The sequence below is a fragment of the Mesoplodon mirus genome (assembly GCF_964341445.2).
Source record: "Mesoplodon mirus genome assembly, chromosome: 19".
Classification (NCBI taxonomy): Eukaryota; Metazoa; Chordata; class Mammalia; order Artiodactyla; family Ziphiidae; genus Mesoplodon; species Mesoplodon mirus.
This window is the reverse complement of record NC_138995.1, coordinates 55,700,061-55,725,477: the sequence shown is the minus strand read 5'-3', so window position 1 is coordinate 55,725,477 and position 25,417 is coordinate 55,700,061. Positions and strand designations below refer to the sequence as shown.

Below are 25,417 nucleotides of genomic sequence, written 5' to 3'. Positions count from 1 at the left end.
GGTGAGGGCCTCTTTTGGGTGCAGACTGTGTCACTGTGACCTCACATGGTGGAAGGGACCTTCCCCATCACCTTCCGGGTTAGGGTTTCAATATATGAATTGGGGGGGGGGGACACAACCATTCAGACCATAGCAACACCTGACAACTAAAGGCAGCATGTGATCCTGGACTGGATTTTAAACAAGCAGACCAGAAAAAAAACAGGTATAAAGGATATCTGGGGTCAGCTGGGATCATTAGACTATGGACTTAATCTTAGATAATATTCTTGCATGAATATTACGTTTCTAGAATGTGATAACAGCATTGTGATTAGACAGGTCCTACATCGTAGAAAAAAGTCATGGCTCTTGAGAGATACAGGCTGAAACATTGTGAGTGAAGTGTCATATCTCTGACTCACTTTCAAATCTTCCTCCGTAAATGTCTATATAAAGAGAGAGGCAGGCTTCCCTGGTGGTGCAGTGGTTAAGAATCCGCCTGCCAATGCAGGGGACACGGGTTCGAGCCCTGGTCCAGGAATATCCCACGTGCCGCGGAGCAACTAAGCTCGTGCGCCACAACTACTGAGCCTGTGCTCTAGAACCCGCAAGCCACAACTACTGAAGCCTGTGCACCTAGAGCCTGTGCTCCACAACAAGAGAAGCCACCGCCATGAGAAGCCCGCACACCACAACAAAGAGTAGCCCCCGCTCACCGCAGGTAGAGAAAGCTGGCGTGCAGCAACGAAGACCCAACACAGCCAAAAATAAAGTAAATAAAATAAATAAATTTATTTTAAAAAAAAAAGAGAGAGAGAGGCATTGGGAATTCCCTGGTGGTCCGGTGGTTAGGACTCTGTGTTTTCACTGCCGAGGGCCCGGGTGCGTTCCCTGGTCCAGGAACTAGGATCCCACAAGCCTCGCAGCATGGCCAAAAAAATAAACCAAGAGAGAGGCATAAAGCAAATGTGGCAAAAGGATACGGGTGTTCATTGCACTATCCTTGTCTATTTTGCATAGGTTTAAAATTTTTCCAAAAGAGTTGAGACATAAAGCTGAAAAAATATCCCTTATCAAATTGGAAAAACAGACAAAATGCTTAAAGATAAATGAGGGGTTACAAGTTGCCCCTTAACGTACCACACTTGCCCATTCCTGAAAAGCCAGTGATGGAATATACGTTTCAAAGTAAACCATTCTTTTCACCAGAATGTCCCGGTAACACACTACTTCTGGCCACAACGCCTAGAGCCAAATCCAATAACAACAACTACAACCACCTGTCTGAGTAAGGGGTCCTGCACACCAGTGCTGGGCCATCTCCCTGGTTTCCTCACAGTGTCCTGTGGGGGCAGGAGCGTCATCCCCATTTTACAGATGAGGAAACTGAGGCCAAGGGAAGCACTGGACTTGCCCTAATCCACACAGCTGGTAAATGGCAGAGCCAGGACCAAAGCCCAAGTCTTTCTGACCCTAAAATCCAAACTTGTTGGGGTAGGACAGGGTTGCTCTGCGAATCCCCCAAGTAAAGCTCTGCGTACAAATCCCACTGAGGAAGAGGAGAGGGAAACAGATCTCACACGAGGGAGCTGGGACCTGGGGCTGGGGTCAGGGATGGCGTCCCTGAGGTGGGCTGAGGCCTCACGGGTGAATAGGAGGTGAGCAGGCTACAGGTGGGAAGCACTCCAGGCAGGAGGAATGGCACAGGCAAAGGGCTGGTGGCTGGATGGTGGTGAGTGAGGAGGGCTAGATGGGAATGGGCAGCGGGAGCCAGACCATGAAAGGTCTTAGAGGCTCAGGGAGGATCTTGGGTTTCCTCCTGAGGGTGCTAGGGAGCCAAAGGAGGATTCTGAACAGGGGAGAGGAGCAGATGTGTAATTTAACAGCACCCCTCTGGCGGTCTTGTAGGGGGAAATCTGGAGGAGACTGAGAGCTGGTCACCAGGGAGGAAGCTGGAGGTCAGGGATCAGATGAGCCCGGGATCCAGGGCTGGGGGGATGGTGAGCGCATAATTCAGGGTCCATGGGCACTTGGGCAAAGGTCCAGAAACACATGAAGTCTCTGTATTGGAGAGGCACAGGAACCAGGCCTCTCAGACATCACTGGGAGACACAGTCATGCATGCAGCCCCCAGGGCAGGGCAATTTGGCAACAGCCGTCAAATCATCTTTGACGGGCAATCCCACTTCCAGAAGTTGTGTGGGGTTTTTTTGGCCACGCCACACAGCTTTCAGGATCTTAGTTCCCCCACCTGGAATCGAACCCGTGTCCCCTGCAGTGGAAGCGTGGAGTCTTAACCACTGGACCGTCAGGGAAGTCCTAAAATGTGTTTTTTTTTTTAACTTAAGAATATATCTTGGAGCTGAGCTCACATCAGCATGACTGAAGCTGTCTTATTCTCTTTACCATCTCATCCCGCCGTGTGGATATAGGATAATATATTGTGCAAGTCTCCTATTGGTGGACATTTTCGTTGTTTCCTGTTTCCCGCTATTACAAGCAGGGCTGTAGAGAACGACTCGGTTCATCTATTATTTCCTTCATGTGTGTCACTCAAATAACTTCTGGAAGGGAATCTGGTGGTCCAGTGGTTAGAACTCCATGTTTCCACTGGCCTGGGTTCGATTCCTGGTTGGGGAAATAAGATCCCGCAAGCTGCGTGGCACGGCCAAAAAAACCCAAAAAACAAAAATTCCCACACATTTTATATACACACGCGCACGCACGCTCCCCTTTATGTACAAAAGGGGAGTATATACGTATATATATATTTGCCTGTATAATCATTAATCATAAAATACTCCTGAAAGGCTCCATGAGATATTGATAACAATGGTTACCTCTGGGTGGGGAGGGGGGGAACCTGGAGGCAGGAGTGGGGGACTTTTGCTCATTTTAATTTAAATTATGTTAATTTAACATGCCCCCTCATATTTTTGAACGTTTTGATCCATGTCATATGATTCAAAATTTTAAAACAAAATAAAGGGCTTCCCTGGTGGCACAGCGGTTAAGAATCCCCCTGCCAATGCAGGGGACACGGGTTTGAGCCCTGGTCCAGGAAGATCCCACATGCCGTGGAGCACCTAAGCCCAAGCTCCACAACTACTGGAGCCTGGGCTCTGCAACAAGAGAAGCCACCGCAACGAGAAGCCCACGCACTGCAATGAAGAGCAGCCCCCGCTCGCTGCAACTAGAGAAAGCCCGCGCAGCAACGAAGACCCAACCCCCCAACACAGTCAAAAATAAAATAAAAAATAAAATAAAGACGGGTATAGTTGAAAATCTTGTCTGTACCTTATCTATTCAGCACTGCCTCCAAAAAAGAATTCACCTGTATTTGTTTTCCTTTCCAGAGTTTCTGTATGCAAATACTACCAAATACAAATTGAAAATCTTATTTTCCCCTCTTTTTGACACACACGGTAGTACAGTTTACCTTCAAAAATGTAGGGAGGGGGGAGGGAGCACCGGGGCACCGACCCTGCCTGCAGTGGGAAATCCACCTATAACTTATAGCTGGTCCTCAGTATCCGTGTTTCTGCAGTTCCGCCTGGGGGGATTCCAACAACTGGGGATCGTATTTACTGTTGAAAAAAATCCCCGTTTAAGCGGACCCACCCAGTTCAAACCCATGTCGTTCAAGGGTCAACTGTATAATACCCACAAAATTCTGCACCTCAATTTAAACAAAATTAATATATCTTGGAGATAGATACTTCCACATCAGTACTTAAGGGATGGCTGCATTTAAAATTTTTTCTGTATTAACTGTATGCATTTATATTTATCTGCACACTTACACAGATATATTTGTCCCTGCTGAATAGGATTGCAATCGGTAGATGTATCGATTATTTCACCAGTCCCCTGATGATTAACACAGAAACTTCCAATTCTTCTCTATACAAACAAGGCTGCAAGGGAGAACCTTGTACGTCCCCCTTTCACCCAGATGCAGGCATATCTACATGATAAGCTCCTAGAAGTGGAATGGCCTGGCCTAAGAGTAAAATGATAATAATAATTATACTGGCGATACTAGAAGCTATCTCAATTGAGCACTCACCATGTTGGAGGTGCTTGGCGTGTATAAGTAACTCATTTACTCCTCCCAACAACCCCAGGTGCTTGGTTATTATTATTATTCAGTTTTTTTAAATTTTTTTGGCCACGCCACAGGGCCTGCAGGATCCTAGTTCCCCAACCAGGGATCGAACCCGGGTCCCCAGCAGTGTAAGCGTGGAGTCCCAACCACGGGACAGCCAGGGAAGTCCGTATTATCCCATTTTGTAGAGGAGGAGGCACAGAGGGACCGAGTAACCTGCCCAAGGCAGTACCTGGATTCGAATCCAGATACTCTGATTTTTAAGGCCTCACTGGTGAACCGGGAGGCTACCAATGATCATTTTGACCAATACTGTCAAATTGCCGGGAAGAAGGCCTTTCTCTGAATGCCCTTTAAATTTAAGGTCAAGCGACAGTGGTATCATCCGCTCCAACAATAGCAACAGCAATAATAAGAACCACCATAAAATACATGAATAATGAAATACATGCATATGAATCTCCAGGGCGGGGGACACGCGAGTCCCACCGCCCCCGGTGCCGCCCCCGCCCCTGGTGCCCACCTCGATGGCGGGCAGCGTCTTGCTGGCCTCTGTGCTGCTCTCCCCGAGGATGCTGCCGGCCGAGCGGCCCTCGCACTCGTAGCGGAAGCGCATGCCGCGCTGCTTGGGCTGCTCGGTGATGACGAGGTGCGGCCGCGGCCCAGGGCCCGGAGCCGGGGTCACCAGCCGGCCCAGGGGACAGCCCCAGGGCGGCGGCGTGGCCGGGGGCGGGGGCGCCGCGGTGCCCAGGGTGACGGTGCTTAGGGAGGCCGCCCCGCGGGACACCAGGCGCGGCAGCCCCTCGCCCGGGCCCGGCTGCGCCCCCTCCAGGCCGAAGCCATTCTCCTTGATGTACTCGTCGATGATCTCTGCGGGAGAAGCAAAACCTAGGGATGACGCTGATTGTCAAAGAAAAGGCTTTTTTTACCCCCAGACTTGTGCTGCTCTCGCCTTTTCCCGTCCGTGCATTTCTTCAAGACATATTTCTCGTGGGCCAAGGGCAGGGGCGTCAGCTCCGAACACAGAAAAGCCCCTGCCCTCCTTCTTGGAAACAGACGCGTGGCGTCCCCCAGTTCTTGAAGCCCCAAACCCCAGGGGTCGGCCTGGTTTCTCCTTCTCCTGCACCCTCCTGTCCACACGCCTCCGAAACAGCTCCTGAACCCACGCCTCCATCACCTCTCACCCGGATCGAGTCACAGGTACCCCTGCCTCCATCTTGCCCCATTTAATAACAACGAGCATAACAGGTGCTCTGCCCGAGCCGTTCCCATCTCAGAAAGCAGCGCCACCATCCACGGTGCTCAAGCTGTAAGGATGTACATCTTTATCAGCTGCTTAGGATCACACATCTACTATGTCCAATCCATGAACTTCTCCTGCCTCTCCCTCAAATATACGTTTACGGTCCCACCACCTCTCCCCACCCCCACTGCTTCCTCCCTGGCCACCCTCCATCATTTTCCGTCTGAACCACTGCTCCTGTTCCCCACCTCGCCTCTTCCAGTCTATCTGCCAAACACAGCCAGAGGGATCTGATGTCAGACCCTGTCCCCTTCTGAACAGAAGCCTCCAGTGGCTCCCATCTCCCTAAGAGTCAAAGTCAACACCTTTCCCATATAAAACTCTCCCCAAACTCCACTCATCTCAGGAAAACAGGACAAAGACAAAACCCACACCCCCGACCTTGGCCACTGAGCCTTCTGTGGACGGGCCCCCTCTGTCCTGGGCTTCTTGCCTCCCGCTGCCCCCTCTCATCATGCTCTGGTCTCTTTTCTGTCGCTTGCACCCACCAAGCCCGGCCCTCCCTCTTCAGGGCACTGGACTGGCTCCTCCATCTGCCTGTTCCACGCTTCCCCCGATTCAACCCATGCTGGCTCCTTCTCATCCTTCCGGTCTCAGCCCACCTCTTCAGAAAGGCCCAATCTAATGTGTTTTCCCCAGGCCTCTTGCTGTTTATTTCCTTAGCCCAATCTAACTTTATTTTATTTTATTTTTTTGCGGTACGCGGGCCTCTCACTGTTGTGGCCTCTCCTGTTGCGGAGCACAGGCTCCAGACGCGCAGGCTCAGTGGCCATGGCTCACGGGCCCAGCCGCTCCGCGGTATGTGGGATCTTCCTGGACTGGGGCACGAACCCGTGTCCCCTGCATTGGCAGGCAGACTCTCAACTACTGCGCCACCAGGGAAGCCCTAACGTTATTTTGTTCTTTATTCCTTTTCCTCCTGTCTCTGCCACTAGAGTATCAGTTCCAAGAGAGCAGGGACTTTGGTTCGTGGCTGAATCCCCGGTGCCTAGGACAGTGCCTGGCATGCAGCAGGTGCTCAATACAACTCATCGAATGAATGAACAATAGTTGTAGTAACAGTAACTAATATTAAAGACAGCTGGCATATGCCGAATCTTAACTAAGTGTCAAACATTGCTAAGTACCCTGGGAGCACATGACTCTGTTAAAATCCCCCAGCAGTCCCAGAAGTCACACTGTGACCTCCTCCCCAACAAGGAAGGCCAAGATCCCTCTCTGTGAGCACTTGGACTCCCCAGCCTCCCCCCAGAACTGCCCTGTGATACTCACCCAATTCATCTGTGGAAGGAAGAGAAAGAGAAAGGTGAGGTCCAGGAAGTGGTCAAGACTTTCATCTTTTAAGACAGATTCCCCAACCCCATCCCCTCCCAGAGCCCTTCCCCCTTCCTCCATCCTGGGAAATCCTGGGCTCTGACTCCCTGGGATGTTAAGCCCTAACCCCCATCTCTCCCTCCTGGCCTACGCTCCCTTCAGCTCCCAATGTTGGGGTCCCAGGGTCAGGCCTCAAATGCCTCCCCCAAAAAAACTTTAGACCAGGGATTATGAAGCAGTGTTGAGAATCTAAGGAAAAGCCAAGGGTCTCATCACCAGGGGAAAAAATGGATGCCCAAGATTTTAAACAAAATGTGGGGGTGGACCCCTCCCTAAAGCCCACCCTAGACGCCGGGAGATCACTTTCTGGTGTCTGAAGATCCAGGAAGGCTGATCCTTCACTTCTAGGCAAACACCTCCCTCTGCATCCCATGCCAGTCCCCAGCAGTACCCAGCTGGTATCCAGGATTTGCCCCTACTTCCTGAGGGGGGAATGACAGCAATGCTGGGGAAGCCCTTCAGGAAAGCTCAGCCCTGGAAGGGACCGTGGAGGATGGAAACCAACCTCCCATGATTCCACAGACAGGAAAAGTGGAGTCCAGAGAGAGCAAGCAAGGCTGTGGGGTCACACAGCAAGGGAGGGCAGACCGGGGCCAGATGCCCCATCCAGGGTTGCCTGCACTGGCCGCTGGCCACTGAATCGTTGCCAAGCTGCACCGCTGCCAGACCTGTCCTCCTCCTCCACTCTCGGGGAGTGGCTCCCAGCAGCCAGACCTTTGCTCCCTGGAAAGCAGACTTCCTGCCCCGCTTATCTCATGTGATCTGTGAAGTCACCAGGGTGGGGAAGACATCCCCACTTGGTAGATGGGGACACTGAGGCTGGGAGAGAGGAAGGGACACGCTACAGATCACTGGCAGGGCCAATTTCAAGTCACTTCAACTTGGAAACACCTTCTCAGGCATCCGTGCTGGATGACCTGGGGATCCAAAGATGAGTTAGACTTTGTCTGAGCCCTCAAGGAGCGCCCAGGCTGCGAGGGGAAACTGAGGCCCGGGCAGCTGTGGCTGAAGCTTTGTACTGCCTCAGTTCAAATCTTGGCTCTGTTCCTTGCTAGCCATGTGGCCTTGAGCCCATTACTTAAACTCTTTTTGTGCCTTGGTTTCTTCATCTATAAAATGGACACAATAATAATGCTTGTCTGGTTGGGCTGTTTAATATACGGGAAGCACTTAGTACTGCCATAACAGTAGACGATACATAAATGCTGGCTGCTGTTGGGTAAGGTGTTGGGAGACATTATTTTATGGATGTGGGTAAGTGGCTTCCCCTCTCTAGGCCTCAGATTGTCTGTCTATAAAATGGGGAGGTTGGAAGACATGGTTTCAGAGCACGGGGTGTGGAGTCACACAGATGTTAGTTTGAATCCCGGCTGTCCCTTCTGGCTGTGTTGCCTTGGGAAAGTTTCCTAACCTCTCTGAGCCTCCTTCTCTATAAAAAGGTTTGATATATCTCAGGCATTAACATGAGGATTTAGAAGCACACTCAGAAATTGCTTAGCACAGGGTCCGACCACTTCAGGCCCTCCATAAAACTTAGCCATTATTATTATTATCTAAAATCCTCTTTCAGCCAGGAAATGTTAGGGACTTCTTCTCTTTATTCAGGACTCAGCTCAAATAACAACCTGCCCCCCTCCCAAACTCGCACACAAACTTGCCACCATTCAGGGCCAACCAGGATGGGCCACACTTGAGCAGCTGTCTTTCATGCCTCAGGGCCTTTGCACAGGCTGGTCTCTACCAGAATGCTCTTCCTTCAGATCTTTGCATGTCTCCTCCTCCATTTTCAGGTCCCTGGTCAAATGTCACCTCCTAGATGGGTCTTCCCTGACTACTTTATCCAAGATAGCCCCCAGAACCCCCACTCCAGTCACTCACAGTTAGGTGCCTTGGTTTTATCATTTTCATGGCACTGGCTAGGATTTGACATGACTGTACATTAGAGTGATTCATATCTGTCTCCTGTAGACTGTGAACACCAGAGAGTAGGAAACACATCTGCCCCATCCCCACCATATACCCAGGGCCCAGTATGTGTTTGGCCCATCAAAATGAGGGAAAATTTCCCTCCCACTCTATCTCAGTCGTTCTCCCATCCCCACCATGCTATTTAGGTGTCACTGATCCCAAGATTTGTTTAGGGCCTTTATCACATTTTATAATCCTACATTTAATTCATTGTGTACATATCTGCTTCCACATCTAGGTAGGGAACCCTGTGAGGGCGGAGCCAGGGCTGTCTTGGTCACTGCTGAGTGCTCAGCACTGCCCAGCACAGGGCCAGGTATGCACCTGGAACTCAGTAAATATCTGTTGAATGGATAACGTCAGAAATTACTCTCAATTGAAAGAAACCAAAGATCTAGGTCTTGGGTCAGAAAAGTCTCAACCTTGTTCTTGCCCAGAACCAGTGCTTGGCAGTACCTGTTCCCAATGCCATCTCCCACCTTTCACTATCTCCCAAACTCACAAACCTCTTAGAGAACCCGCAGGGCCTCCTCCACAGCCACGCCAGCACTTCTGGGGTCCATCCCAAGATTTTACCTCCAGAGAGAGGTTCAGACCCAGCCTACTGGGGCTACTGAGTTTTCCTGGTGGCAGGACTCAATCCCTGCCCTCCAAATTCCAGCACATTTATGAGAGATGATGTCACCCTTTGGCCATGCTTCTGCATTTCCTTGGGCAGCACTGAATTTTGGATGGCACAGGATGAGGGGCCTTATAGACTACTGGTTCTCAGCATCTCTTGGGAAGTTGCTAGAAATGCAAACTCTTAGAGCCCATCCTGGAGCTACTGAATCAGAAACTCTGGAGGTGGGGCCCAAAACTGTTTTAACAGTTCTCTGGGTGACCCTTAACTGTGTGCCAGACACTGCTTTAATACTGTTATTGCTTTAATACTGATACTGTTTAGCTGTATCAGCTCATTGAATCCTCTCGGTCCCTCTGAGGCATTGATATTATGCCCATCCTACAGATGAGAAAAACTGAGGCCCAGAGAAGGGAAGTGACTTACAGTGAAGGGGTGGTGGCACCAGTATGTAATTATTACGCTCTGAACTACCCTAGTGAATCTCTAAAGAGGACTCTCTTAGAGTGGTTAGTTTTACTTGCCCTATCACCCGGGAGGTAGGGGCATCTGGGGACCCCATCTCAACGGGCAGGGAGGGATACAGGCTGAGGAAAGCTGAGGTAGACCTCCGCAAAACCCCCAGACAGAGGCGTACACAATGCCACCTCCACAGGATTCCCCCTGCCCCATCCTGAGCGTGCAGATGGGCAGGAACTGTGGAGGGCTGCTCACCCGTGGTCCTGGAAACGGCGAGCGAGAGCGAGGAGAGGTCCGCGGCCCCTGCAGGGAGGGAGGCATGTCTCAGGAGGTGATGGAAATACGGCGGGAGAACCAGAGAATCTCCCAAGCCCCACCCCGTTCCTCTCCTGGCCCCGCCCCTTTGGAGCATGCCCCTCACCCTTATAGCCCGCATGGTCCGGCCTTCCTTCCTTAACTCATGGACAGGTTCCCTAGTTTCTGTCAGTCACCCCACCCTTCATCACACTCAGGCCCTGCTGCTTCTCTCCCTTAAGAAGGCTGAGAAGGGCCTGGAGGAGCTCTTCTCAGCCTCAGTTAGGAAAGCCCCCACCCTCTTCCTTATTTCAGGGTCAGACCCTACCTCTTCACTTTTCCAGTGTCAGGCCCGTCCCCTTCTCCCTCAGACCCTGCCACTTCTCTCCAGAGGCAAGCCCCACCTCCTCTTTCTTCTCTGAGTCAGACCCCGCCCTCTTTTTTTCAGAGCAGGCCCTCCCCCTTCTCTCTGCCAGAGTCGGGCCCGCCTCTTCTCCCTCTCCGAGTACGGCCCCGCCCCCGTATCTCCCTTAAGCCCCGCCCCTTACTCTGAGTAGGTGAGACCTTGCTTCCTTCTTTGAGTTAGGTCCCGCCCTCTTCTCGCACTCAGGGCCAGGCCCCGCCCCCTTTTGTGGGCGAGGCCTCTCCTTTTTCTCCCTCTCTGTGTCTGGCCACGCCCAGTCCCTCAGGAGCAGCTCCCGCTGCTCCTTCTCCGAGTCAGGCTCTGCCCCTCCCCTCTCGTAGTCGGGCCCCGCCCCCTTCTTTGCCTCAGGGTCAGGCCCCGCCCCCTTCTCACTCTCTAGTGGGACGTCTCTCTCTTACCTTGGACCGGACCCGGTCACCATCCTCTGCCTCCTTCCTTCCCTTTGATATAGTGTCCCCGGAACCCTCACACTCTCCCCGCAAAACCCCTAAGACTCCTGTAGGAACCCCCAGACCACTCCAGGACCCCAGGCCTCCCGCATCTCCAGTCCCGCCCCAGACTCCTCTCCTGAACCCCGGCCCCGCTTACCCAAGGCCCCCAGCTCCGGCGCAGCGGACGATCTGGCGACGCGGCGACTCGGCATGGCCCAACCAGTGGGGACTGACGGCCCGGAGGCCAGCCCAGACCAAAACACACACACGCGGGCAGGCCGAGCGGCCAGGTGGCACGGTCCGGCGGACGATCGCGGGTCGGGAGAGCGACGCAGGGGCTGGGGCCGCAGGCCGGGCTGGACGCGCGGCGCCCGGGGCTGCGGGGGGCGCCGGGCCGGGCCGGGCGGGCGGCGGGCGGGGGCGGGGCGGCGGAATTCCCCGGCGCCGCCGGCCTGCGCGCTCATTGGCCTGCACCCTGTCGTTACGTCACGCCAGGGAAACGGGAAAACCCCCACGCGTCACGTGGCCTCGGGGGCGGGGCCGGCCGGGAAGAGGAGGCCGGGGGCACAGGAGGGGCCCGGCCGGCGACGATGCCCATTTCTCTGGTTGAGACCACTGAGTCCTGCTTGGGGCCACTCACAACCTACCCATGGAGCAAGTAAGAAGACCGAGACCTGCCCACCCCAGGTCTGCCAACCGGACTTGACCTGTTGTTTCTCTGGCTCGAAGGGAAGCTTTGGGATCAGGAGCTTACCAGAGCTCCATAGCTGCCAATGATGATAATCTTTTCGAAACCTCCATGGTCTCTCTACAGCTCAGTTCCTTAACCTGAGTAAATCGGGAGTGATCATACGTAAAAGTTTAAAGCGAGGATGTCAGCTGTAGGACTTGTCTGTTTTGTTCCTTGCTGTATCCCCAGCACCCAGAACAGCACCTGAAAAACAGTAGGTGCCCAATAAGTTTTTACTAAGTGAATGGATGGATGTTTTATTCCTCCCCACAGCTCCTCCAAGTTTCCTAATAGCCCGTAGCACTTTCAGCTCAAAGGCTCAGTAACTTAGTCCAGGAATGGTAACAGCGTAGCCCCCAGGATACATATTGAGCTGAGTGCCTGACCCCTCGGCTTACCTGGGGGCCTCACAGATACCTCACACCTTGCACCAGCATCAGAGGAAGGTAATAGAATTGGAATTATTGCAGAGAGGAGGAGACTGAGGCTCAAAGAGGGGCAGCCATTTGGTTAGATCACATTTCTCGGCCTATTCCTAAGAAAGATGGGATGACATTAGGTCCCAACTTGGATGCCGGGCACCCTCAGACACAGAACAAAGGTTTGATGTCCTTTGTCTCCCTGTGAAAAGTTTGAGTGTTCCGTCTCTACTCTTCATGGCCTACATGGACTCACGGATTCAGTCGACATACATTTATTGAGCACCTGCTGTGTGCCAGAGCCTGCACTGGGTACTCAGGCACAGCGCTCACCAAGCCAGCCCTGGCACCTGCTCGTAGGAGGCAGACTAGTCTACAGCAGTTCTCAAGGCTGTGGCCCAGCCCTTCAGGTGATATGATGCAAGCTCAAGTTGGAGAACTACTGCTATAATGCAAAATATGGAGCAGACTTTTTCTGCAAAGGGCCAGATAGCAAATATGCTCTGCTTTAGGCTTTGAGGGCCAGCCAGTCTCAAAACTCAACTCTGCCATAGCACAAAATCTGCCAAGGACCATACAGAAACAATGAGCATGACTGAGCTCCAATAAAACATTATTTTATGGGCACTGAAAGTTGTATTTTGTATAACTTTCATGTGAAACAAAATATTCTTCTTGAGATTTTTTCCAACCACTTAAAACATGTAAAAATTACAGAAAAACTGGAAAATGCTGGTTTTGGCCTGCAGGCTGTATTCTGCATATGACAAGGGCATTGCCAGAAACGCTATGATTTGAAGGTTCAGAATCAGGCTGCCTAAGTTCAAATCCTAGGTCTGCCACTTACTAGGAGACCTCAGGAAACTGACTTCATCTCTTGAAGCCTCTGTTTCCTCATCTGTAAAATGGGTGTGATAGGATGGTTGTGAGGATTAAATACTAATAATAGTTGACACTTGTATAGACCTCTTCCATATGCTAGGCGCTGTTCTAGCACTTTATGTCACATTACTTTGTGAGACTTCGGACACATTACTTAATTTCTCTGGGTTTCAGTTTTCTCATCTGCTCTTGTGAACATCTGACTTAGAGTCATTGCACACAGGGTAACAGTACCAGGCACTGCTCCAAAAGCTGGGGACACAGCACACAACACAATAGACAAAAGCCCCTGCCATCGTGGAACTGAAATCCAAGTGGGGGAGACAGATGGAAAAGAGATAAGCAAATATATGTCTGATGGTGATGGCAGTCTTACAGAAGATTAAAGCAGGATACACGGCTTGAGTTTGAAGGGTAATATTTGGGTTAGGAAGTTTAGGGAGGGTCTAAGGTGACATCTGAGCAGACAGCTGAGACGGTGAAGGATCCATGTGGATATCTAGGGAAGAGTGTTAAAGGCACAGGGAACAGCAAGTGCAAAGGCCCTGAGGTGGGAACATGCATGGCATGTTAAAGGAACAAACCGCAAGGAGGCTGGAGTGGAGTGACAGCTGGGGAAGTAGTGGAGATGGATAATATTAAATTTAAGGAAACAAACCACATGCAGCACTTAGACTAGAGCTTGGCTCATGATAAGAAGTGTTGAATAGTGGCTCCTAGGTGTAGGGGTAGGAGCCTACCTGATTCCCCTCTGCCCCTTGAAATGTCAGGCCTCACAACTGTTTGTTGGGTCAACGGCTGAAAGGACACATCAGAAATCCTCAGCGTTCGGGATTTCTGTGGGGCTCTGAGCCCCATGAGGGCAGGCCTGGGGCTGTCTTGATCCCTGCTGTGTACACAGAACCCCCAGCTCAAAGCAATGTCCAAGGGAGGGGCTCAGGGAACATTTGTTGACTGTATGTCAGTCTCTCCACAGATGTCTTAATGCAGACCACATCAAGGTCCACACTTCTGGCTGTGTGCCTGTGTCTGTGAAAGTCAGGATTGTGCAAACGTGCACTCAGCAAATGATGCCAAAGCGACTCCTCTTGTGCTGTGGACACAGCAGTGACCAAGACAGCTCTGGCTCTGTCCTCACAGGGCTCAGTCCAGTGGAGAGAGACCTGTTTCCAGGTAGTGATGACCCACAGCGGGCAGGGCTGGGATGTGGGAACCCAGGGAGCTGGTGGGTGGGGGCAGTGTCCCAAAGGAGGTGGTCAGGAAGGGTTTCCTGGAGGAGGAACCATGGAGCTACAACCTGGAGGATGCATAGGGCAAGGTGAAGAGTTGCGTGCCTGGAGGTGTGTCTCAGTTTAGGGAAGGGTGCCAGGAGGTAAGCGGTCACAGCTAGTTAGAGCAAGAGAGATGAGGCTGTAGGAGTTAGTAAGTCCCCTCCCCCCAAGGTATCGTTCACCACAGTTAGCAGCCTGGGCTCTTCTCCCAAGGGTACTGGGGAGCCATGGTAGTTTCTGAACAAAGAACGGGCAGGGTCAGGTTTGTGCTTCAGAAAGTTCTGGCTGCTGGGGACTTCCCTGGTTGGTCAGTGGTTAAGAATCCTCCTGCCGGGCTTCCCTGGTGGCACAGTGGTTGAGAGTCCGCCTGCTGATGCAGGGGACACGGGTTCGTGCCCTGATCCGGGAAGATCCCACATGCCGCGGAGCGGCTGGGCCCGTGAGCCATGGCCGCTGAGCCTGCACGTCCGGAGCCTGTGCTCCACAATGGGAGAGGCCACAGCAGTGAGAGGCCCACGTACCACACACACACACACACACACACACACAAAAAAAAAAAAAAAAAAAAAAAAGAAAGAATCCTCCTGCCTGCCAATGCAGGGGACATGGGTTCCATCCCTGGTCCAGGAAGATCCCACATGCCGCGGAGCAACTAAGCCCGTGTGCCACAGCTACTGAAGCCTGTGCGCCTATAGCCCATGTTCTGCAACAAGGGAAGCCACCACACTGAGAAGCCCACACACTGCAACGAAGCTTGCCGCAACTAGAGAAGGCCCGCGCGCAGCAACAAAGACCCAAATCAGCCAAAAATAAATTTAAAAAAAATGGTTAAGATGGTAAATTTAAAAAAAGACTCTGTGCTTCCACTGCAGGAAGCACTAACTTCCACTTAGTTCCTGGTCCAGGAACTAAGATCCTGCACACGGCCCGTGCTGGATGAAAAGTGAAGGGGAGGGGCAGTGGACCAGGGAGGAGGCTGAGTTGGGATCCCAGGGTATGAGAAGAAGCCGGGACCGGGTGGTCTCAGTGCAAGTGAAGAGGTGAGAATGCCAAGCAATTGTGGGGTACAGCTGACAGGCCCTGCCAAAGACTGTGGGATGAGGATTTGGGCAGGGGGTAGGCCAGTGAGTTTAGGTGGCCTGAGAGCCGACACCCCGCTTGGTTCTATGAGCTCAGCAGGTACTGATGCACAGCAGGGGAGGGAGTGGAGCAGGTCTGTAGCTGCCTCAGGGATGGAGCCTGCAGAGTGTGTGCACAGGTGTCTGCACACAACTCTCCTGGGGCCTCGTGGATTCCCTGCCTGGCTCTGCAGGGCACTGTGGTACTGGAGCCCACGGGAACCTGGCTTGGTTCCCAGCCCTGGGCCTCTTCTCCTGGAAGTGTTGATGAGAACCCCCCCCAAAAAAAACCTGGGAATGTGGGGTCCCAACCCCTCAGAGTGCAGGGTCACCCAGGGGCCTCAGTCTCCTCATCCATAAAGTGGGTGAACAGTTCTGACACCCAGTTTGTTGGGAAGGCATACGCGCCACATACTAAGAGTCTGGCTGGGTCCTTGGCACAGGCAGCCCTGGGGGTGATGATGGCACCCCAACAGCTATGGCCGCTACAGCTGGGCACCACTCTGAGCCAGGATTCACTCCCAGGGTCCCCTGGAGATGAGCTCATAAGCCCAGAGAAGCAACGTCAGGCAGCCAGGGTCCCAGGACTGCTGAACAAGGCAGGTTAATGGGACTGTATCAGTGGTGGGTAGACGCTCCTGCCCTGCCGGGCTGTGTGAAGCCAGGAGATAATCAGTGGCTCAGGCGAGGCGCCGCGCCTCGGCGGGCCTCGTGGTTAAGAGCACTGGTGCGGTGAGGTCGTGGCGAGCAGCTTCCCAATCTGTGAAATGGGGACGGTTACGGAAGCCCCCTCAGAGGGCTCCTGAGAGGGGGAGAAGGAGAAGAAAGGGGTCTGGCCCAGAGGGTCACTGTCCCGTTTAGTATGTCTGGCATCCTACAGGTCTCCCTGCCAGACTCAGGAGAGACACCCCCACCTGCTCTCCAAGGTGGCAGGGCAAGGAAGGCACAAGACAGAGGGCTCTGTTGAGAGTTTAAGTTAAACACCCATATGAATTTATTAAATCCAGACTGTGTTAAAGGGCGGCGGTCTGGGAGGAGGGAGTGGTGGGGGATCAAGGGACAAGATGACGGACGGCCGTGGGTGTCCCACAGAGGGCCCCGGCCCCTGCCCCGCCTGGCCCACCCCCTCGGCAGTGCCATGTCAGCTTCACCATGATTCCCGATGGTGTTGGGCTGGCGGGGCGAGATGGCTGGAAACACGGAGGGACAGACAAGACAGACGGCGCCTCCACAAACGATGCGCCCTGGCCCCCACACCACACGCCAGGCCCCGGCCCGATCTGTCCAGGGAAGGGGCGACCAGGAGGGGAGGCGAGGGGGCCGGGGCGGCGGGGGTGGGGGTCACCAGGAGCGGCTAATCCCTTTTTTTGTCCTCTGCTGGCTTTGGAGGAGCTTCCTGGGGCTCGCTGTCAGAGCTGGCCCCCTGGGTGGGCCTGGTGGGCGGGGGTGTGGAGGCCTCCTCCCTGGCGGCGGCGGTGGTTGTGGTGGCGGCGGGGGCCGGCGGGAGAGCCCCTGCTGCTGTCGGGGCCTCGCCACTCATGCCAAACTCGTTCACCCGCGTGGGGTCGACGCGGTAGATCCACCGTTGGTAGAGGTAGATGAAGAAGACCACATCTGGGGGTGGGGTGAGGGGGCAGCGTGAGGGGAAGGGGCAGGGCCCACCCGGCTCACTGTCAGGCTCGGGGCGGGGGGGGTCCTGCAAAGAGTGGGCTGAGCCCCCAGGCCGAGGCCGGCGCGCCTCCCTCAGACCAGGGCCCTCCCCGCACCCAGCTCTGGTGGGAGCCTGCCGGCCAGCCCACCCACCTGCCCACCGGGCCTCACCGTCCCGCAGGCAGCCGATCCGGTACATAACAGGCATCTTGATGACAAAGGCGAACAGGTCATCAATGAAGGTGTTGAGAGCCTTGTAGGTGAGCATGCGCCAGGGCAGGTGTGCCACGGACTTGAGCTTGTAGTTGATGAAGAGCTGGGGGGTCATGGTGATGAAGCCTGCGGCGGGGAGGAAGCGACATCCGTGAGCAGAGGAAGGGGCGTCCTGACCCTCCACCTCTTTGACTGCATCTCTGGCCTCTGTCCCTCCACTCACTCTGTTCCAGCCACACTGGCCCCCGTGCTGCTTCCAACACCCCAGGCACATCCTACCTCAGAGCCTTCGGACTTGCTCTGCCTTCTGACAGATCTCTGCACGGCTCCTTCCTTGGCACCTTTCAGGCCTCAGTTTACATATCATCTCCTCGGAGAGGGACACCTGACCAGCCTCCACAGCCCTCTCTCTCTGGTCCCCTCACAGCACTCATCACCTGCTGTAGCTCATCTGTCTGCTTGTTTACTCTGTCTGTTCCCCTGAGGATGAGGACTGAAATGCACTGTCCAAGGCTTCCCGGAAGCCCTCCCTGACCCCCAGACTGGACCGGGCACCTCTCTGAGGCTGTCCACGTGCCACCCCTGCTCACCCTGAAGTGTCCCTGTCTGGAGACAGGTCTGTCTCCCGCACTGGACCCCAAGTGCCGGGAGGGTGGGGCCAGGCTGACTCGCTCACTGCTGAGGCCCAGCACGGCCCAGCATGGGGCTGAGGACTGCTGCTGGACGCCTGCCCTGACTGCGGGGGCCGCGTACAGTGAGGGCCTGCTCACCGAAGGTCAGCAGGAAGCCATAGAGCATGCTGAGCACCCAGGAGTACCAGCCCTTGTGCTCCAGGTACAGGAGGCTGTAGACGGCATAGCAGCCCAGGAGTGGGAAGAGGATCCAAGACAGGTACCGGAACGCCATCTGTGGGGCACAGGGTGGGCCTGGGACCCAGCTCCTTGGGCCCCACCTGGCACCCCTGCTCCCCGCCCTCACACACCCACACCTGGTCTGGCAGGCCAGCCCGGGGGAATTTCCAGGTGACCCTGGGAACTCTGGACTCGGCCAGGAAGTACATGTGGCAGGCAGGGGACACTAGAGGGTACGATGCAAGTCATGAAGCATGGGCCTGTCAGCCGACAGGCAGACATCCTAGCCCGTGTCCTGGGCCCCCAGGAGTGTGTGGGTACCTGGAGACCCTCCCTGGGGCCCACTGTGAGGGACACACTCACGTCGTCATACACTTTGGTCGAAGACTCAACGTATGTTGACTTGTCTTTGAAGGTTGGGCGGGGGAAGAGTCCTGCCACCTTGTGCTCCCGGTCCAGCTGCGGACAGGGAGGAAGGTTGCAGTCAGCTGCCACGCTGGCTCCTGTCCCCCAAGCCAGTTCCAGCTCCCGCCCTTCCCCACCGTTCCCAGTTCCCCTGCCCCATGTGTGACCCGAAAAATCCCCTGGTGCGAAAATCCCCTTGGTCTTGGGAGTGTGGCAGGCGTTGGGAATCCCCTAGGGGCCAGCTCCAGGGTCTGGCTGGGCCGCACGACCCCGCTCCCAACCCCTGGCAGCTTCTGAAACAGCATGGCAGCCTGGCCTTACCCGGACATCCATGACCTTGGTGATCTTCCAGAGGTCGATGAGGACCCCGATGAAGACGCTGACCTGGACCACGAAGTTGGTCTCGTTGTCCAGGATATAGAGGAGGACCACGAAAGACTGGAAGACGCCAAAGAAGACGGAGCGCACGGACAGGCCCTCCAGGGACTGCCGGCTGTTCCAGAACTGGATATCTGTGCACAGGAGTTGGGGAGGAAGCCAGGAGGGTGAGGAGCCCCCAAGTCCCACCCGCAGCTCCCTCAAGCCCCGTCCTCCTCACACCCCTGGGGCGGCGCTGGGTCTGCCACGGGAGGAGGGTGCACGCTACTCCCCCTTGCGGTGAGAGTCTGCTCCACAGGCGCCAGCCGGAGCCCCAGGCAGGCAGGATCTCTGCAGTCTCACACTGGACACACCCTGCCCCCCAGGGTGCGGTCGGTCCCTTGACTGGCAGTGATGGTGGCGGTGACTGCTGCCATGTGCCGGTGCTCCCCAATCACTAAGTGCCACATCCCTAAGGCCACACAGCCTGACCTGGCAGAATCTGCATGGAAGCCGGGTCTGCGTGACAACAGACCTGAGCTGTCCGCCGTGGCGCCTCCGCTGGGTGGGAAGGTCTGGGACATGCACTTCAAGACCGCCTCTTCCAGCCCACCACCCCGAACCTGTGAAGGAACCAGCCCACATTCCCTGGCGGTCCAGTGGTTAAGACTCCGCGCTTCCACTGCAGTGGGCGTGGGTTTAATCCCTGGTAAGGGCACTAAGATCCCGCATGCCACGAGGTGTGGCCAAAAAGAAAAGGGACCGGTCCACAGACACGTTCAGGACATGCACAGGGGCCATGGGCTCTGCTATCCAACCAAAGCTTCTTCCAGTACTACTCTCCCGGGCCCCCGCCAACCCCCGCAGGGCCCAGCTCAGCCCCTCTCCCAGCCCTGGTCTTCCCATCGGCCAGACGAGGAAAATGGCACCACTGGACTCTGCCTGGACTGTGTGTCCAACACCTGCTGCCACAGCAGGCCGACCCAGCACGATGCCTGTCTTCCAGGCGAGAAGCCGTGCCCGAGGTCACATAGGGGTGAGACCCGGGTGCTGGCCAACCCCCCCGGCTCTGACTCTGATTCCAGAGCTCCAGCACACCCGGCAGGCTTACACCTCTCCCTTCAAACCATCAGACCCTGAGGAGATATGAAGGGGACACTCACAGGACCACCCCCCAATCCTAACTGGGAAGAATGCATCTGAAGACAGGGTTCTGGTGGGGGTGGGTGGATCCGAGCTGTGCCTCAGACCAGAGAGGCAGCAAGCACGGGGTGTAAGGCCGGGCTCGCCCAGGGCCCATGCCCTTGCTCTGTGACCCTGAGCAAGTAACCATCCCCTCTGTGCCTTCATCTGTCATTAGGAAAAAAGGGACCCTAGGGGACCCAGCTTGCAGTCAGCAAGAGCGTTTGCAAGCACGCGCCCACCTGGCACAGCCAGGGCTCCACGCACCACGGCTAACAGATGCCTGCCTACTGGGGGAGCACCACTTACTGTTCGGCTTTGATGTTGTAATTTTCCAGAAGGTAACTCAATCATGGCAATGTCCTCTTAATAATAATACCCATCACTACTGCCACTTCCAGAAGCTGCAGAGCAGCAGGCCTCCTTCAGACCGGGGTTCTCCAGGGAAGGAAGAAGTGGCCAGCAGGGCCTGGAGCATGAGGTGGGAGCTGGAAGGCTGCCTGGATCTAAATCCTGGCCTTGCCACTTGGGAGCCATGTGACTGTGGGCAAGTAACCAACCTCCCCAGGCCTCCGGGTCCTTGCTATGATCCTGGGGATAACGACGCTTCCTCACGGGGCTGTGGCTGCAGGGCTCAATGCGCTCACTGGAGGGCGCTCCAACCGGGCCTGGCACGTGGCTGGTCCCCCTCAAATGCTGGCCATCACCACCGTTGGCCTTTGGAACCTCGGGGCCCTCTGGGACAGGGCTGTCACTTTCCCACTCAGGTGGGCCCCGTCCACTCAACCCAACGGGTCTTCCCCAAAAGGCAGCCTGCCGGGCAGGGCGGCAGAAGCAGCTCTGGGGCTTCCCTGCTCCCGGCCTTGGAGTTCCCCGGCCCTGCTTCCTGGCTGCGCTGTCCTGGCCTTTGCCAGAACACCAGGCCCAGCCCCTCCCCCAGCGCCACGCCCGGTAGATGGGAGTTTCTGGGCTGGGAGCTGGCGGCTGCTCACCAGGCCTCTGGAGAGTGGGGCTGACAGGCCCCAGGTAGGGGGAGGGCCCAAGAGGAAGAGGGAGGGAGCAGGCCCTATCCTCCCACCACACCCCCCCTCGTCCCCAGTCCCCCACGGCCTCTCACAGGGCCCGGGGTCCCATCCTTACCGTTCTTGAAGGCCAGGAACTCAAAGACACTGTGGACAATGGACACGATGATGGTGAGTGCCAGCAGGTAGGGGTTGGTCTCCAGGAGGGCAACCTGGCGTGGGAGTGGGGGAGATGCTGTGAGCGCTGCCGTGCCCGGGCCGGGGGCTGACCGCTGCAGTGCCTTCATCAGCCGACCCATCTCTCCTTGCTCTGGGCCCCGGAAGAACCTGCTGATATTCCCCAGATCTGACCCCAGGGCTTCCCAGCAGGGTGTGGTGCTGGCCGGGAGGAGAGCAGGTCAGAGATGGGCAGATGGGCACAGAGAGGTGGGCAAGGGATGCGAGAAGAGGGAGGGAGAAAGATGGAGACAGGAGAGATGGGGAGACAGTAATGGGGGTAGGCAGAGAAATAACTGAGAGAGAGGAAGGGACTGTCGGCGCCAGGGACAGAAACCCAACACCAAAGACAGCCCCAGGCAAGCACAGACCAGGCTCAACAAGACAGACACAGGCAGAGAAGAATGATATTCAAGGACACAGTGAGAGGGAGCAGACACATGGAGTCAGAGCCCAAAGTCAGGGAGGCAGAACATGGGGCCGAAGAAGCAGGGAGGGGTAGATCCTGACCTGGAGGGCCGGGCCTTGCAAACAGAAAAGCCGTGACAAGGAGGACCATGGGGACTTCCCTGGTGGTGCAGTGGTTAAGAACATGCCTGCCAATGCAGGGGACACGGGTTCGAGCCCTGGTCCGGGAAGATCCCACATGCCGTGGAGCAACTAAGCCAGTGCGCCACAACTACTGAGCCTGCGCTCTAGAGCCCGTGAGCCACAACTACAGAGGCCGCGCACCGCAACGAAGAGTAGCCCCCGGTCACAACTAGAAAAAGTCCGTGAGAAGCAGTGAAGACCCAACGCAGCCAAAAATAAGTAAATAAATTAAAAAAAAAAAAGAGGAGGACCATGGAAGCCTCAGAGGCAGGACCCCCAGAGTCAGCCAGAGCCAGAGGGCCCAGTGCCTGTTCCCTGCCCAGTGCAGGGAGGGTGGCTGGGAGGTTGTGAAACTGTGGGCAGGGGAGCATGAGCTCGCAGTCCCCAGGCCGGCAGCCTGGCCCACTTCCCCTTCCCCTCCTGCCACCCAGGAAGGGGCTGGGAACGTCCCGCAACCCCCCCCGACCTTCACCGAGTCCTGCTCCTCATCTGACTGCTCGTACAGCTCGTCGCCCAGGAAGTTCCAGGGCGACTTGGTGCTCTGGGCGGCGTAGAGCTGCCAGCGCCAGAGCGAGAGCGGGCAGAAGGAGACGCGGAGGGGCAGGCTGGCCAGGCTCTCGTTGATGGGGTAGTAGTCCTTCTGCAGGTTCCAGTAGTCGTTGAAGTAGATGATGGGGTAGTAGTCGCCGCTCACGGCATCAAACTTCACATCTGCAGGCACACAGGGCAGGGGTTACCGCCCAGCTCGGACCAGAGGCCACAGGCACCCACGGGGGTGGGGAGACCCCTCAGCCTCCGAGGACAAAGGTGTCAAATTCGGGTGTTTGCAGGGACCCAGTGGGGCCCCCGGGACAGAGACTGGGGCACAGGGAATATTTCTGGGCTGTGCCAAGGAGTCAGGGAGAGGGCAGGCTAGGGAGGGCTGGGTAGGCCCTGGCTGAAGGGGACAGCTGCAGCTCAGCGCCAGACTGTGGCTGCCCCGAGGCTCTCCTCTCGGCAGGCTTTAGTGAAAGAAGTCAGAAACCTGGGTTCCTAAGTGATGCTTCCCCAAGTTCCAAGGCTGGCAACGGATGCACCTTTTCCGAGAAAAGCTCATGGCTGGATGTGACCAGTCTGGACACAAGGTGGTCAGGGCTGGGGTCACCAGGGGGTGTGGGAGGGAGAGAAAGGGGAGTGTCTAGAGGGGCGGGGCCGGAAGCTTGGGAGGGTGGAGACCTAGTCGGAGATCTCGGGCTGGGGGTGGGGCCAGGAGACAAGACAATGGCCTGGTCAGAAGCGCGCAAGGGCGGCCGGGGGCTCACACTGGTCCAGGGGCGGAGGCACGCTGCCCTTCACCCACGGCGTGTGGTCGTCCACAATGTTGATGGTGATGTTGGGGTGCCAGTGGGAGATCACCTCCACAGGCCCGTAATCCTCGGCCCTCTGAGGGGAGACGGGGGGGGGGGGGCGGTTCTCAGAGGCACCTGCTCGCTTCCTCCTGAGGACTCCCGTGACAGTCGCGACAGCGGAAGAGCAACCACCACAGCGACCGCTGGCCAAGGGCTCACCCTGGCCAGTCCCCGCGCCAGCCTCTAGACCCCGCTGCCCTGGCTGCCCCCAGCCACCTGATGGAGCAGAAAACCCAGGCCTGCCCATCTGGATGGGACGGCGCACCAGGCTGCAAAGTGCAGCCTCAACGACCGCACAAGTGTGGGACCTGCGTGGGTCCATACTCAGGGGCCGCCCTCCCGCCTGGAACCACCTCGTGGAGAGAGGAAGACTCTTGGTGCTACCACGGGTTAACGTCCCCGGATTAACCGGGAGTATTCCTTCTGGAGCCACGTTAGCGGGTACCTCATCTGTGCCGGGCCGAGCCCGGGCTCTGGGGTCCGGTTGCTTGGGTGTGAATCCCAGCCCTGCCACTTCCTGGCTGTGATGCTTCGTGTAAGTCTCCTTGTGACGGGACCCACCCAACAGGGCTGGCGCGAGGCTTCCAAGCGGGTGCGTGTACAGCGCACAGAGCACCCGCCCTGCCACTGCCGGAGGTCAGCTGTAACCTCGCGGCAACGCCCCCACTCCCTGAGAGCTAGCTCTACGTTCTAACCCAGTTTCCAGGGAGGGAAACTGAGGCTCAGAGAGGTGAAAGCCCCTGGCTGCCAGCGGCTCAGTGGTGGTGTCAGAAGACAACCCCCGTGGTCTGGCTGCTGGGCTGGGGACGGGCCGGGCGGCACCCCCAGAACTCGACGGCTCTGCTCGTGTCTACCTTGATCATTTCTGGGTCAGCTTCCGTCTCTCCCGTCAACAGGTTCTTGGTTTTCTGAAACCGCCGGCGCTTGTATTTGTTGATCACTGAGGGCGAGGAGGCAGGGAAAGGGGGTGGGTGTGAGACCTGCTGGCACCCGCAGGACCCAGGCCTCTGCCCACCCGGTTCCCGGCTCCCACTCTTCCACCCGCCAACCGACGATAACGGCAACCAGAAAGCCCGCACTGCCTTCTCCAATCTCACCCAGGCCCCAGGCTCCCCATCTTTACAGCGACATCGGCATCCACCAAATTGCCCCAGGAGTCTCCTCCTCCGGATTTGATGCGTCTGTTCCATCAGCCCACCCCGGGTGAATGTCCCCTCCGGCACATGCCTCCCACCTCCAGAGCCCCACCCCAGGCCGGCCACGGCGTCCCCTCCTGGATGACCGCAGTCACCTCCTCACTGGCCTCCCAGTGGCCACTCTTGCCCCTAAGATCCAAGTAACTAACTGATCGAGTCATCCCACTGCCTCAGAATCCTAGACAGCTCCCGCTGCCCCGGGCAGGGCCCCTGACGTGCTCACCAGGCGCCACCAACCTCAGCCCTCGCCACCTCTCATCCTTGCGCACCCCTTCCTCCTCAAATGCGCCGACCCTGGGCCTGCAGACATGCTGCTGCGCCTCCCCGGCAGGGATCCAGCATGGCTGGAGTCTTCCCGGTTGGCTCCTTCTCCCCCTTCCAGCCCCTGGTTAAATGTCCCTTCCTCCCACTCCACTGAAGGCGGCTCCGGAGCCCGGGCGTGCTCCTTGCCACTTCTGTTTCCTCCACCACAGTTCATCACGACCCACTGGTTCACCTGCCCACGGGTTTAATTGTTTGCTGTCTGTCCCCTCAACCAGTCTGCAAACCCCAGGTGGGGCAGGGCCCGTTTTGGGCCCTGCCGTATCCCCCCCACTCAGGGACGAACAGCAGCATCGATAAATATAAACAGGTGGGCCGAGACAGGGCCGGAGAAGGCCCAGAGCCGCCAACGCGAGAAATACTTCAGGGCTGTGAATCCCCGGGCAGGAGTGGACCTCACTTCCCCTTGCAGAGGCCAGGTCAGCCACGGGCTCCCTGCTGCCCTGCCCCAAACCCTGCCAAGACACGCCAGGAGGACAGGGCTGGTGCTTGTTCATGCTCCGTCTCCCTGCCTCCAACCGGGTCTGGGTAGGTCTTCAGCTCCTCCTTATGCTGGGACAACACATGGCCTGTCCCTCCTGTGACTTCTCCATCCTGCCCCCAGGTGCTAGGGAGAGATGGGGAAATGGAAGAGGGAGCT

General features: G+C 56.3%; 2 protein-coding genes across 2 annotated transcripts in view; both read right to left on the bottom strand.

The window, feature by feature from the left end:
• The window catches only part of RELB (RELB proto-oncogene, NF-kB subunit), a 29,785-nt gene extending 18,402 nt beyond the window's left edge, over nt 1-11,383 (bottom strand). The window contains exons 1-3 of the mRNA XM_082607471.1: nt 11,123-11,383; nt 10,072-10,119; nt 4,614-4,960 (exon numbers count right to left, since the gene is read on the bottom strand). Of these exons, the coding sequence (XP_082463597.1) occupies nt 4,614-4,960; nt 10,072-10,119; nt 11,123-11,177 (450 nt within the window). The 5' untranslated portion in view covers nt 11,178-11,383. The remainder of the gene's footprint in view (nt 1-4,613; nt 4,961-10,071; nt 10,120-11,122) is intronic.
• Nucleotides 11,384-16,348: 4,965 nt separating this feature from the next.
• Nucleotides 16,349-25,417, bottom strand: part of CLPTM1 (CLPTM1 regulator of GABA type A receptor forward trafficking) — a 28,875-nt gene continuing 19,806 nt past the window's right edge. Inside the window, exons 6-14 of the mRNA XM_082608158.1 lie at nt 24,115-24,200; nt 23,174-23,294; nt 22,339-22,583; nt 21,184-21,277; nt 18,826-19,016; nt 18,463-18,558; nt 18,019-18,154; nt 17,207-17,374; nt 16,349-16,999 (exon numbers count right to left, since the gene is read on the bottom strand). Of these exons, the coding sequence (XP_082464284.1) occupies nt 16,740-16,999; nt 17,207-17,374; nt 18,019-18,154; nt 18,463-18,558; nt 18,826-19,016; nt 21,184-21,277; nt 22,339-22,583; nt 23,174-23,294; nt 24,115-24,200 (1,397 nt within the window). The 3' untranslated portion in view covers nt 16,349-16,739. The remainder of the gene's footprint in view (nt 17,000-17,206; nt 17,375-18,018; nt 18,155-18,462; nt 18,559-18,825; nt 19,017-21,183; nt 21,278-22,338; nt 22,584-23,173; nt 23,295-24,114; nt 24,201-25,417) is intronic.